Genomic DNA, 15,045 nt, shown 5'->3' with positions numbered 1-15,045 from the left:
TATTAATACATGTGTGGGTAGCACCATGAAACTAAAAAGATACAATGGTAGGAAGGAAAGCACAACAAGGGAGGGGGCGGTACCTCCCCCTGGACAATAAGACAATAAAATGTGGGGACGGAGAACATTGCCCAAGCATACCCACAAAGTTATATACATAGAGGATTCACAGAGCCTGGATGTTGAAGCAACTGGCGGCCATCTTAGAGTGACGGATGGCGAGACAAATTTAATATCACATATAAACTTATTACCATTGTCATCGTAACCGAAATTATCAAAACTGAAAGAGAAGATACACACATAAGGTCGGTATTATAAGACACTTTTTCTTCTCACGTCAGCTATTTCTAATGGTCAAAGAGGGGTCAGTTGGGTTCTAATGAGTGTTTCTTCAGTTTCGTGGTACACTACCCCCACAACTCCTACGAAAGCCTTGTCAAATATGTGTTTTTGAACGACGAAATGACTTAGAATACTTCTTCTTCTTTAGTGTTTTATGGTACGACCCTATAGTATCCCCTCTCCTTGTTTTGAGCGCCGATTCAAAGGCTACACCGACTACTGGGTGACTCTCCTACATCAAGTTCAAGTTTATTTTTGTGTTGTTTACGTTGCGTCATTGGGAGGTGTGGCACGTGACACACTGACGGAGAAGAGGAAGACACATCCACCACCACCACCACTACTACAAGCAGCACGCAACCACCACCACCACAGCTTGCAGCACAGTACACCACTACCATAACACCCCCGAGGTAAGGCCATACAAGAAATGTCAAGTTCAGCTCCGCCACACTCACTGCCGCTAAATCGTTACCAGTCTTCCTTACGAGGACACTGCACGTGGGTCTTGCTTTTATTCCTCCCTGTCCAGATTGTTCTCAGATCCCAGGGAGTATAACTTTTAGTGGTGACCCACAGTAGTTACTGAAGGTTCTCTGTAGAATTCCCCCTTTTAACCAGCACCTCTGATGACTTCCAGAGATGGTACTACTATTGCAACTATGATGACCATCATAAAAGCCGACTCGGGCGGGAGGCCAGAGTGACTTGGGCAGAGGGCCGGAGTGACTAGGGTGGGAGGCCGGAGTATATTTTACTTTATTCTCCGTCTCACAGCGGTACTTCTCACACTTCTCATCGGTTAAATGTCATTATTCTATGCATTTTGAATCCCATATAAAGGCCTATGTGTCACAAATTGCTAGAAACACCTCTAGCGATTTTTAAAAAGTTAGTGGGGCCTCGGGGCGCCTTGTGGGAGAATGTAACGTGTTGACATTTCACGGGTAACTGACTCATAATTAGGTTAGGTTAGGTTAGGCTTTCCCATGCTGTTTTTCGTGCTAAAACAGCATTGTAGTCGGATGGTTTCCTGTGCACAACCGGACTGTCTCTTATCTACTTCACTAGAAACCGTCTTTGTGCAAAAGTAAGCAGGGTGGTCTAGTCTCTCATAGCCATTTTTAAACAGTGCGGCACTAGCTGATAAACAGGCCACCCAACCTACTAGGGCGGGAGCTACCAACCTTTGCGAATCGTCCGCAATTCTGTGGTATGCCAGGTCATGAGTGTGGTTGTCTAGCTAACACACTGCTGGGTGTGTGAGTGTTTAAGAAATTGAAACAGAACTTTCCGGTGCTTGCACACCACAGTGGTGTGTTGACCTACGAAACAAAATTTTTAAAGTTTAAGAAAACGGGGGTTTATCTAGTTTTTCACCTGTCGCACTGTGGAGATTGACCTTTTTTTTCTGACATCTTATCATACTATTCATCTTTCTTTATAACTATCCCTGTAGAAATGGCTGAAAGGGTGAAGGTCTAAGCCCCCATTAGCAGGTGGTAAGGACACAAAGCCCCCCTCCACTTGAGGGTATTGTTAGGCTTGGGTAAATTTGTTAGGTTTGATTGTTTTTGGCAAGCATGAGTGCCATGCTTCATGTTGGTCTATTGTCAATAAAATGGTCACCAGCCAAGGTGGTGACAGAGTCCGCCTTCCTCATGGTTTTGTGAGGGCTTAAGTGCTTATTTTTCCTCATTTTTATGTATTGTAAGGACAAAACTATTATTCCTAGTGATTTTTGGCAGCTATTATTGCCTCCGTGGTGCTGTGGTTAGTGTGCCTAGCTACAAATCCGCAACCCCAAGTTTGAATTCTGGCCTGTGCGGTCGGTGTGCAGGTCACCCATTTGTTCCTTATCCCTTTCGGGATGGTCAGTAAATGGGTACCTGATGAAACCTGGGTAAGGTAAACTGTGGTAACCTGAATGTCACACTGGCCCTGTGACCCGGAGTTTGGGTTCTTACCTACCACAGGCTCAAGAGCCAGTGTGATGGAGATGAGCACTGCAGCCACTCACAGCCAGTGCATTCCCCAACTTTACATTTATTTTTTTAAATTAAACTGCTAACTATTCACCATAGAAATCACTATTTTTCTGACTTTCCCTGTCCCTTCCCAAAACTAGTGATTTTTGCCAAAAAAATAATGCTGATCGATAACACACATCAAAACTCACCAGAAATAAAAAGGTTTGTTCTCGCACAAAAATGAAGATAACTAAGCACTCAAGCACTCACAAGACCATGAGGAAGGTGGGCTTGCCACAGGGAGGTTTCCTTACATTTACAACAGAACTGATGTCAGGCTCAATTCAATTGAAAAAGAATATTTGTTTTCTCTTGCAGTAACCACCATGCATGGCATGGGTAGAGTGCCAGATGAGGTTGGGCATCTCATCCTCAGTGAAGATGGAGCTGTGATTGCTGTGAGTTAAATAAGAACATAAGAACATAAGAACGCAGGAGTCTGCAAGAGGCCGGTAGGCCTGTACAAGGCAGCTCCTTTGACCCTAAGCTCCCGTGTATCTAACCCCACCTAATATCGCTGTCCATGAATTTATCTAGTCTATTTTTTAATGTGACAATTGTATTGGCACTCACCACATGACTGCTAAGCCTATTCCACTCATCCACCACCCTGTTAGTAAACCAATTTTTGCCTATGTCCCTGTTGAATCTGAATTTATCCAGTTTAAACCCGTTACTTCGTGTCCTACCCGGTTCTCTTACCAACAAAACCTTATGAATGTCTCCCTTATTAAAGCCCTTCATCCATTTATAAACCTCGATCATGTCTCCACGCACCCTTCGCCTTTCTAGAGAATGCAAGTTTAACTGTTTGAGTCTTTCCTCGTATGGCAAGTTTCTCAACCCCTGAATCATCTTAGTCATCCTCCTCTGCACCGATTCTAACATTTTGATGTCCATTCTATAGTAGGGTGACCAGAACTGAACCGCATAGTCAAGATGAGGTCTAACTAATGCTAAATATAGTTTGAGGAAGACTTCGGGGCTTCTGTTGCTTACGCTCCTTGAAATAAATCCCAGTACCCTATTAGCTCGATTTCTAGCTTGAATGCATTGTGCCCTTGGAAATGCAGATCATCAGTCGACTGTTCTATTGATTTAATCTTTTCATAGGAATAATATACTGCTCAAGTCTGTCATGTTCTGTCTACTACATTTTACAGTATAGACATTGAGCATCTCAACATAGCTTCCATTTCATTCAAAGTTTAGTTTACTTGCAATGGAAATGCCTTCACTCTTCATTTAAATAATGATAATATTTGAGGCACAGGCCAATATGTCTATAAGATTATCAGTCCTTTGGAACAGAATCTTAAGAACTCCTATATTTTAGTCTGGTGGTGAACTTGAGAATGCTGAGCAAATGGCCAACATCGTGCTGTCCATCCTGACCCGCATTAACAAGTCTCAGCTGTGGCCGGGAGATTCAGGCGATGCCTTCAAAAAGATTTCAGGTAAGTTCTTTTAGAATTACTAATTTGAAATCTTTAATGCCTAAAAATAAAGCTTTCCATTTTATCAAGCTGTTTTTTTCATGGTAGTGTGCTCTCTTAACAAGGCCACTGGTCTTCCTTTGCATTCTTGCCCAGCTCAAGCATTTCCTTCACTCCTAATATGAAGCAATGCTGAGCCCTGCTTTCCTTTGCATCTTATTGTTGTTTCCCTGTAACTGTAGCCTTGAGAGAAACTTCCCCACAAATAAGCCATTCCATCTTTCTTAAATTGTAAGGGGAAGGGCAGGAGAGGGGAATGTGGGAGCTATAGAGATACAAGTCTCCTGAGTATACCCGGAAAGGTATATGGAAGTCATAATAGAGAGGGTGCAAAGACTTACTGAAGAGAAAATCATTGAAGAACAAGGAGGCTTCAGGAAGGGAAGGGGATGTGTGGATCAGATATTTGCCTTCAGGATGGTAGTAGAAAAAATATTAGCAAAAGGAAAGAAACGTTACGCTGCCTTCATGGATTTGGAAAAAGCTTATGACAGAGTCGATTGGATTACATTGTGGGATGTTTTAAAGATTTATGGTGTGGGAGGAAAACTGCTTAGTGCAATAAAGTCTTTCTATGAGGATGCATCTGCATGTGTCAAAATTACTGGAGAAACAAGTGAACATTTTGAGATAAAAGTGGGCTTAAGACAAGGGTGCGTCATGTCACCTTGGTTATTCAATATTTATATGGATGGTGTTATTAGAGAAATTAAGGGCAAAGTTGGAGAAGTTGGAGTAAGACTGTTCAATGAGGGAAGGAAGAGGGTACTGAATTCGATACTGTTTGCTGATGACACAGTGCTCATTGCAGAAAATGAAAGTGACCTACAAAATTTGGTCAGTGTTTTTGAGTGTCTGTAATAGGAGAAAGCTGAAAGTAAATGTCAACAAAAGTAAAGTGATGGTTTGTGAACGAAGCAGAATTGAGGTTGTAGAGTTTGTATGCCCATATAGAGTGGGAATTGAATGTGAAAAAGAATGCAAAATAATTTTGAATGGTGAAGAAATGGAGGAGGTCAATGAGTTTAAGTACCTTGGATCAGTTATGTGTAAGCATGGTGGTATGGAGGGAGATATAAGAGAAAGGGCATTGCAAGGAAGAAAGGTGGTAGGGTCTTTGGGACGAATCATGAATGGCAGAAGTGTGAGCATGGAAGTAAAGAGGGATTTGAGAAATACAATAATAGTACCAACCCTCACATATGCAAGTGAAACGTGGGCCTGGAATGAAAGTCAGAGGTCTAGAGTGCAGGCAGTGGAAATGAGTTATTTGAGGAGTGCTTGTGGTGTGAGTAGAATGGATGGAATGAGTAATGAGAGTGTGTACGAGCATTTTGGAATGTGTCACAAGGGTGAAGGGAAGAAGGGAAGCGACAGACCTTAAAGTGGTTTGGCCACATGGAGCAAATGGAGGAGAGTAAGATGACCAGAAGGGTGTATGTGAGTGAGATAGAGGGAGGGAATGCTAGAGGACGACCTCCAGTGAAATGGAGGGATAGGGTGCAAGAGTATGTTAGGGAGAGGGGGGAAAGATCTTTGAGAAACTTTGAGCAGGCAAGGAAGGAGTGTCTGGATAGAGAAAGTTGGAAGCTCTTCTGCCGTGGCCATCCCCTGGTGGGAGCTCCTAGGAGCAGGCGATGATGAAATGATGATGATGACCTTGTAGGGTGCGGCCACACTGCACGCGGTTGCGAGTTGCCTAGCTGGTCAGCGGCAAGAACAAACACATGTTATCTTATACGAGTGGGTAAGCTTGGAGGGAACCCGCTACCCGCGTCCGGTATGGCCACTCGTATTAGATAACACGTGTTTGTTCTTGCCTCTGACCCACTAGGCATCCTGCTACCCTCTACCCTCCCAGCAAACCGCATGCAGTGTGGCCGCACCCTTAAAGAGCTCAGCCAGGAGCCTCCCACATAGGTCCATCACTGCATTCTACAGTAGTCATTCATGAGTAACTTAATACACAAAACACCAAACTCACCTTTGCTGTAGGAGGACCCTGCTGTGTAGTCATGCTCAACTCCAAAAATAAAAATAAAAGTAAGAAACTTTTACCAGAATTATCATTTATGTAAAAAATGTATAGTATAGCTAATTTAAGAAGAGAATCTCCAATATAAAAGGCCACAATTGAATAATCTTAAAACTGGCAGAAGTGTCTGTTATTTAGCCTTCTGTGGCTTACTTGCAAGCAGTGTTCAGTACGAGTAGCTGTGACCAACTCATATGGTGTTCACTTGATACATAAGCTATTCTCTTAAAGGTAACTCGTACTTCTGCAAGAATCAGGGGTTCTGCTAAAGCTACTATTCACAATAATTAAGCAATAAAATAAGTCCCAGTTCCATCCTGCATGTAGAGACAAGCTGAAGCAGAAAACTAGTGTCATATTTCCTAATTTATTTTTATTTTCCTTTCAGTAACCTACACAGACCACAGTTATGTCATCTGTCTATCCAACAAGAACATTCACATTGTGAAGAGGAAATTTGTTCCACACGAGCCAATAAAGGTGTGAGAGTCAAATGCACTGATGGCAGCTTTGAATGCAGGGAGCTCAGGGTTCATCAGAATGCCACAATGGAGCCAGAGCTCTACAATTTGTAAGCATTCATAGGTTGCTGCATAATAATTTCTTAACACTACACACTACAAGGGTATCAGGTACTGATTTATACTTCAAGATTAAAAATTTCATAATAAAATTGTTAATGGCAAAAAATTCATAAATTAATTGGTTCCATGAATGAATTTCCTTTGTTGGCTCAAGTTCCTGCACTTGTCATTAAATACATCAAGTCCACCACTTGGCAAAGACCTTCCCACCCAATGCTTATTATGTAATGAGATTGTTGTGATATGTTTCAATACAAACTGTAGCATAGGTTAAACCGAAAAGATTGAGTAAGATTAACTAAAATAAATATATATAAATGCTTTGTACAAATTAACCTCAGTTAAAAGTCGGCATCCAGGGTGAACATGCGCTGTTCTTGCGTTGCCATGGCACCGCACTTCTGGTACTCCCCAACCTTCTTCTCAAAGAAGTTAGTCTTCCCCTCAAGAGAGATGTTTTCCATGAAGTCAAATGGATTCTCTGATTTGTAGAGCTTCTCACAGCCCAGCTCCAAGAGTAGTCTGTCAGCAACAAACTCAATGTATTGCCTCATCAGTACACAATTCATTCCTATAAGATTGACAGGAAGAGCATCAGTTAGGAACTCCTGCTCAATCTTCACAGCATCACTGACAATCTCAAATATTCTGTCTTGGCCTGGCTTGTGTACCAAGTGCTTGAACATCAAGCATGCAAAGTCTGTATGCAAACCTTCATCTCTGGAAATAAGTTCATTGCTGAAGGTCAAGCCGGGCATCAAGCCTCGCTTCTTCAGCCAGAAAATAGCTGCAAATGAACCACTGAAGAAAATACCCTCAACTGATGCAAAGGCAATGATTCTCTCAGCATATGAGGCTGTGCTGTGGGAAATCCACCTCAGGGCCCAGTCAGCCTTCTTCTTGACACAAGGCATGGTTTCAATAGCATTGAATAGCTTATTCTGCTCCTCAGTGTCCCTAATATATGACTTGATGAGTAAACTGTACATTTCACTGTGGATGTTTTCCATTGCTATTTGGAAACCATAAAAACACCTGGCCTCTGGCACCTGTACCTCCTGGCAGAAACGCTCCACAATGTTTTCGTTGACTATCCCGTCAGACGCAGCGAAGAACGCCAACACGTGGGAGATGAAGTGCCTCTCATCGTCCTTCAGCTTCTCCCAGTCAGTCATGTCCTGCAAGGGAAAACTTTCAATTACCTATAATTCCAAACCACAACTCACACACAAATTATAAGGATTTGCAACACTGAAGCAAAACAATGCATTTAAGGTGTACATGACTTATAGAACTTCAAGCAGTAAAACAAAACAACCTCCTACCAAGGCTCTCAACCTTATCACATTCTGATGCAATCCAATGCATGGAAGGATTACTTTTACATGGAAGGAGTGCACTATCCCTGATTATAATGGGAAGTAAGACTCAAAATGTTAGAACATAATCTCTTAATTACCAACACTGTCGTACATGCATGAGACATAGATAATGAATGAATTTAAGGTTCCAAATAGTTATGGTAAGTTATAAACAGGTGCTTATGTTGCAAACATTAATAACCTTTATGGTAGAAGCCATGAAAATATAATATTAAGGGGTAGGTATACTCATTTTAGAATGATGCATTACCTTGGTAATCCAGTATAAATTTATATAATACTAGCTTTTACTGATGGTTCATATAGGACAAAAGCAACATAAATAGTTAGCTTGCTCAAATCTACTTCCTTAACAACCCAGAATAAATTATTATATTACTGGCTTTTACCGATAGTATATTTAAGACAAAAGCTACATTTACAGTTATTGGTTAAATTCACTTTCTCATTACATCACTAGCTTTTACTGGTGGTTAATATAAGACAAAAGTTACCTTGGTCAAGTCCACTTCCTCAGTGATCCAGAATGACGCCAGGGCCTTCTTGTACATGTCAAAGATGTCATGGTACTGGATGGGGAAGATGACAAAGCGTCGCGGGTTCTCCTTCAGCAGCGGTTCTGACTCGGGGTCAACTGTGTACTGGAAGTTTAGTTTGGTTTAAATGAATGAAGGAGCCTTGGTGAGTGCTCTCTCTTTTTCTCTCTGCTCCTATAGGGAAAGCCAAACATACAGTATACAATATGTGTATCTATCTATCTATCTATGTGTGTATATAGAGAGTTATGTATGGTCTCTTGAAAGGAAATAGTTACCAAAGGATGGAAAATTCAATAGATTATGGTTGCTGTGAGTTAGGAAAGTCCAGTAAATGAATTTGGACTCATCACCATGGCATCATAGTATCTTGCACTGAAAACCATCTATTAGTATCTTTAAGTTATGTTAGCAGAGGTGATTCATGGCTGCTGTGAGTTAGGTAAATTTAGTAACAATCTTGACTCCTCACCATCCTCCCCACAACCTCTTGTAACCAAATATACACTAACAAGAACAAGCAATCCTCCATGGCATTATAAGACTTGGAAATCATCTATAAGTAATGTGAGCAGATGAGCCTACTAGCATATTTAAATGAGTTGGGGAAGTTCAGGAAATCCATCCTCCCTCAAACCTCTTGTAACCTAACATAGTCTAACCAGGAATGCAAACACCCCACCCTTGACCCCATAGCCATAGCTCTAACCTCAGGGCTTCCCACACATATAGTTATTGAGTTAGGCAAGTTTAGTAAGTCCATCCTCCCCCAAACCTCTTGTAACCCAACATAGTCTAACCAGGAACACAATCACCCCACCCTTGACCCCATAGCCATAGCTCCAACCTCAGGGCTTCCCACATATATAGTTGTTGAGTTAGCCAAGTTTAGCAAGTCCATCCTCCCTCAAACCTCTTGCAACCTAACATAGTATAACCAGGAACACAAACACTCCACCCTTGACCCCTGAAGACAAGAATCTAACCTCAGGGCTTGTTACACATACTCCCTATCACCTTAATCATTTTTGGAGGTTCTATGAGGCCGCCCCAAGACTGTACAGTAAACTCCCTCCTGACATTAGAAGAACAAAGGATCTCTCCAAATTTAAGAAAGAATTAAAAACTTTTCTGTTCTGACTGCTGACATGGAAACATTGACAATTAACATAGCATATAAGTTTTGATCAATATTGAAAATTTAATGAATTAAAATATGTGGGTCCTGCAGAGCGCTTTGGAGGAAGTGGGACCAGATAAATAGGAAACACAAGTAACAAGTAAGTAAATGGTTTCAAGGCCTGTATTTAGAATTGCAGAAAAAGAAGGGGTATTCTAGATATGGTATCTAAAAAAATGGTGAGAAAAATAATGGTATGTCTCAATATCCAAAATTGGGTATTAATGAGTTCTTTTAATATAGATTCATGATACAGAAGGGTCAAGCTAATACCAGGGTTATCAAACTACCCCTGGAAATGCTCACAACTACGAATTACGGTCTTTTCGCCCACATGCCAATTCGCCCACATATAAGAGTCAATTCGCACATATAATTAAAAACGAAATAATTATTAAAAAACATCAACATATATGCTACATATATACAAGATTAAAAAAGTAATGACAAAGATTTAAAAAAAGGAAACTTTGATTTAATAAACAGCTACGTAACGGCTCGGTAGATGGCAGCAGGTCGGGCTGTGCCCGCTGTGGCGTGTTCATCCGGGATTACGCTTCCCCCACCCAGTACACTGACATTGAGGTTACCAGGCGGCTGCCGGGGTACCTGTCCTCGACCCGGGCTGAGCTGTATGCCATCCTTGAGGCTCTCCACACTGTAGCAGCTTTGCACGAAAATGTCTACTTGTTTGTCGATAGCCAGGCTGCATTGCATGAACTTGTGTCCTCCTCCCCTACCGACTGTGATCTTGTAACTAAGTGCCTGACTGCCGTCCGTGCCCTTGAGGCCGCAGGTGCCACGGTCCACTTCACCTGGGTGCCCTCTCATGTGGGCATCCAGCTCATTGAGAAGGCAGACTGCCTTGCTCGACGTGCCCTTCAGGATGACACAGTGGACCCTGGCACTGACTATACGCTTAGCTATGTTAAGAATAGACTTAGGCATTATTCACGTGATAGCATTGCTACCCAACTCAGACACTGCTGTGACGATGGCAGCGCCAGCAGCCTCCACTATGTTAGTGTCTCCCAGCGCTGTGTTTACCCCTATGGGCGACACAGTGCCCCTCAGGATGTGGTAGCAATGCGCCTTAGGCTAGGCTATAGGTACTACTGGGAGGTTAGTAACTCCCCTGGTGTCTGCTGCACGCTCTGTGCCAGGCCGAGGGGCCACACACTGCATCACTGTCATGGAATGCCCTCTCATTGCTAAGTTTAAGCCACGGGACTGCCTTGACCTGCCCCAGACAATTTGTTGGCTCCTGAACCATGATGTCCTCCCTGCTATCCTCAAAGAACACCCTCAGTTTGCACCAAGGTGGTGATGCCGTGTGTGGCAGCCTGAACTACTGCCGTGCTATACAAGGATGTGATCTCTGCAGTATTTTACTTTAAGGACTAGTATTTACTCTATCTCTGTACTCATTCCCATCTAGTGCTTGGGCAATGTTCTCCGTCCCCACATTTTATTGTCTTATTGTCCAGGGGGAGGTACTGCCCCCTCCCTTGTTGTGCTTTCCTTCCTACCATTGTATCTTTTTAATTTCATGGTGCTACCTACACATGTATTAATAGTTGTATAATCACACTTTGTCCTGCCTGGGGGTTGGGATGGCATGTTCCTCCCTTCTCCCTTGTTGTTTACCTGCAACAATAAACTATCAATCAATCAATCATGCAAGATTCAGCTGCGGACTGGGCCATTGAGCTGAGCACACGCTTTCAGCAACTGATATGCAAATCTCTCACCCCTCACGTGCTCATCCCAAAGAGTGAATATTTTACCCTGTAAGTCTCTATATTTTTTCCGTTGGATCCTTCGTAGCTTTTTTTCGGATGCTAGCCTGATGTAGATAGATGTCAATTTAGCCTCTTTGTGGAGAAGGCTTACGAGGAGGTAAAACTGGAGGTTACATCTACCTGCAGCACGTTTGTTGAGTCGATTGTGGACAGACTGATTGAAAATACTCCAGCTAGAAGTTGGCCATAAGGAGTTGTGGATCCATGTTCTTGAAATATACTGCATTATCGTTCGTAACTGGGCTATGGTAGCTTGGCGAGAGAGACGTTCAAACATGGGATCTATATCTGCCTCAGGCAGAAATGGAAGGGCCATCACTTTCCACAAGTATTTGTATGTCCCGTCATCATGTGTGTAGGCATGCTGGAGACCACCCTCTTGAACCTACGTATGTATTTCAAACCAAAGAAATTAGACATTGTAGTGTACAAAAAAAAAAAAAAAAAAAAAAAAAAAAAAAAAAAAAAAAATGGTCACATAATGGTGATACAATGTTTAAAAACATTCGACAGGAATATAAAAAAAAAATCTGTAGGCAATTAGCTAAGTTGACTAACCTTTCTCCATATAGCTTGCGTCCAATGGTATACGCATCCCTTGACCTTGGCGTTAGGCAACACCTCAGGCAAGACTTTCCACATTGTTTTCTCATAGTCGATTGTTATGTGTTGAACAGAAGGCTCATTTGGTAGTCTAGTTAAAACTTCGTGGAAAACTTTTCGGTAGTCACTCTTTTTTCTCCCCAGACATAATGACAAATAGTAAGGGGACTTGTTTTGCATGGTCCTCTGTCCTCACAAAAGCGTTGACTGTCATCAACTGTGTAAAAGGGTGCCTGCATAGCTTAAACGTGCTATCAATATACCATGACTTTGCCTTCGTTAGATGTTCTATTTGTTTTCTTGTTGCGAAGATCAAATGGCGGCGTTCACGAACTGATACGTCACCTATAAGAAAGTCGTCAGGAATGTGATTTACATCAAGTTCAGTCAGGTAAATTAACCGAACCAATGAACCATGAACACACACACACACACACACACACACACACACACACTCTCTCTCTCTCTCTCGTATTAGTAGTAGTTGTTGTTGTTGTTCCCACAATGTGAGCGAAATAACTTAACAGTGTGGGCGAAATGACTCCACAGTGTGGCGAAATGGCATGTGGGCGAAATGAGCCGTGTCAAGTATGAGTGCCAGGGCGCCGATGTGTTTAATAATGACCCACTGAACTCACCTTTTTCTTGCTGCACACTTCCTTCTTCGGTGAGGGCTCATTCTCGACGTTGTTGCTCTTCTTCCTTAAAACCTGTGAGTGAGAAAGACAAGGCTGTGACGTGTCATAAAAACATTGTAGACTAGGGTTGCCATATATGAACTATCAAAATTCCGGACACCTTCACTAACACCTGATTATGGTCCTGATATGATACTAGAAAACATGTAAATTAATTAAAGGAAACTTAACTTATTTACCTTTGCATATGGCTGATAATCTTGAATTCCTCATATGTGACTGTAAGTCAGTAATGCCTTTATGTGCCAGTGAGACAAATGTTCCTGGTTTACACACCAAACACTCTGCTTCCCACTCATCCCTGCCTTTTTTGAAGCACGGGAGTTTGTTCTGCATCTCTGCAGTGAATTTACACTTTCGTTTGGGCATCTCGACAAGAACAAGTAATAGTTGTAATGACGAGGTCACAAGGCCGCAAACAGTAATCCAAACTGACCCCTATCAGAGCTGGTGAAAGACTGGGGCGCAAGCGCGACGTCAAGTGAGGCGGTGTTGGGAAGGCTGCGAGCACCGTCTTCATACAGGACCCGTACACGTCAGAGTCTTGACCGCAACCAAACCAAAGCAGCTGCCACTCGGACTCGGTGACCCCCCCCCCCCCCTCTCTCGCTCTCTCTCTCTCTCTCTCTCATCATTTCAACACAAGGAAATCTAATAAATGTTATTTTTTAACATTTAGTAATGATAGAAGGTGAAATTCCGGACATTTGTGGGATTTTAAAAAATCCCCCCGGACGCAGATTTCGTTATCTGATTTCCGGATGTGTCCGGGTAAATCCGGACGTATGGCAACCCTATTGTAGACAGATAGGTGTACATCCTTACCCACCTGACAAGCTTATATTTTCGTCTTAATCCTTGATAATGATACTCCTTCACACCTGGTCCTCAATTAGAATGTTGTTAAAACCTTGTAGACAGATAACCACCCTTAGAAAATTTGCCCAGTAGAATGTTGCTAAAGCCTTGTAGACAGATAACATAATCCTCATCCACCCGGCAAGCCAATATTTTCGTCTTAATCCTTAATAATAACACTCCTACACACCTGGTTCTCCTTGTCCTCAATGAGAATGTTGTTGATCCTCTCAGACAGAATGTTGGCCATCACGTAAGTTTTGTTGAAGGAGGAATACACTCGACCGTCTTGTCCTGAGCTGATTCAAACGCCGAGTGCCCCGGAGTATTTATTTCTCGATTTTGGCGCGAAACTCAGCTGCTCCGCCACGCCGACCAATCACGAGCCGGGTAGACACAGCTGTCGTGTATTCCTACGCCGGCCGCTTTTTATAATACTCCTAAATAAGCTTATTGAAACATTATCGAAAGCCTTGAAACTAGAAATTACATTGAGGTAAGCTTTCAATACAGTATGCATGGTTTGATATCTATTTCATTCTTTATATAGAAATAGTAATGCCAATGTGGAAACGCTGAGAAAACAAAGGATGCTACAGTGGTGCATATGTTTTCCTTTTGTTGAAATTTCTCAGTTCCTTGCCGTAAAATACGTACACTTCTACTAATTTCATATTCTTAAGACTAAGTACTTCAACTTGTCTGTAGATTTTATTTTAGTTTTCAGGCTCATTATTCTCGACATAAGCTCAGTGTGTTGACATGTGGCACCACTGGCGCGCCAAATTTTTGTATTTACGTAATATTACCGCGTGCTGGGTACTACAGACGAATCAGGTGAAAGAGAGAAGTAGAATGAGTTTGTCCAAGCTGGTTAAGTTTTGAGACAATTTTCATATCATATGCTCCTCCCTTCTCCTTTGTTGTTTACTTGCAACAATAAACTATCAATCAATCAATCAATTCTAATGATGATAATTATTATTATCATTATTATTATTGCTAACACATCTAACACTACCAAAATCACTTATTTTTTATCGTCTGGATGATCATCATAGTCATAATACATGAAGAACGTTAATTGGTTGTAAAGCCAATAACAGATATCCGACTTAACAATGATGATAGAAGGAGAGTTAACATTATGAAGAATGAGTAACCGCAATAAGTAAAACTAACATATCACTGCTTCCTGTTAAGTCTTGCTTGATATCGTGGAAAGTTACCGAACCGTTGGCCGTTGGCTCGTCCACGCCGAGGAAATAGCTAGACTTGCCTACGTTTTCCGAGAATGTATTTTCCTATAAATTTACAAGTCATATAGTAGGGACTGTCACTGTTATATTAAGAGATTTCATAGATATGGGTTCATCAGCGTGTAGCAAGCATGCCAAAAGTTCTTACACACAACACAACTTAGAAAGCATGTTTAATCCCATGAGAAATGACAAACGGTGAACTACGAAAACCGGAAAAGTAATATTTCGACACAA

General features: G+C 42.0%; 1 protein-coding gene and 1 long non-coding RNA gene across 3 annotated transcripts; one reads left to right on the top strand and one right to left on the bottom strand.

Annotated features, from left to right (window-relative positions):
- Positions 1-6,322, top strand: LOC126984215 (uncharacterized). Its single transcript, XR_007736492.1, has 3 exons — positions 1-758; positions 3,712-3,832; positions 6,295-6,322. It is a non-coding gene; the product is annotated as an uncharacterized LOC126984215 (long non-coding RNA).
- Positions 6,260-13,901, bottom strand: LOC126984210 (ribonucleoside-diphosphate reductase subunit M2-like). Of its 2 annotated transcripts, none has more exons than XM_050837739.1 (4): positions 13,740-13,901; positions 12,632-12,703; positions 8,367-8,513; positions 6,260-7,668 (listed from the first exon to the last, which is right to left on the bottom strand). In XM_050837739.1, exons 1-4 carry the CDS (start codon positions 13,797-13,799, stop codon positions 6,832-6,834), a joined length of 1,116 nt encoding a protein of 371 aa, XP_050693696.1. In that variant the 5' UTR covers positions 13,800-13,901; the 3' UTR covers positions 6,260-6,831. The 2 variants fall into 2 exon arrangements, with proteins under 2 accessions (XP_050693696.1, XP_050693697.1); XM_050837740.1 differs by lacking the exon at positions 13,740-13,901 and adding an exon at positions 12,871-13,250.
- Between the last annotated feature and the right edge of the window lie 1,144 nt (positions 13,902-15,045).

The sequence above is a fragment of the Eriocheir sinensis genome, chromosome 56 (assembly GCF_024679095.1).
Source record: "Eriocheir sinensis breed Jianghai 21 chromosome 56, ASM2467909v1, whole genome shotgun sequence".
NCBI lineage: Eukaryota > Metazoa > Arthropoda > Malacostraca > Decapoda > Varunidae > Eriocheir > Eriocheir sinensis.
Note: the sequence above shows the minus strand (reverse complement) of the source record. Positions and strands in the feature narration are given on the sequence as shown.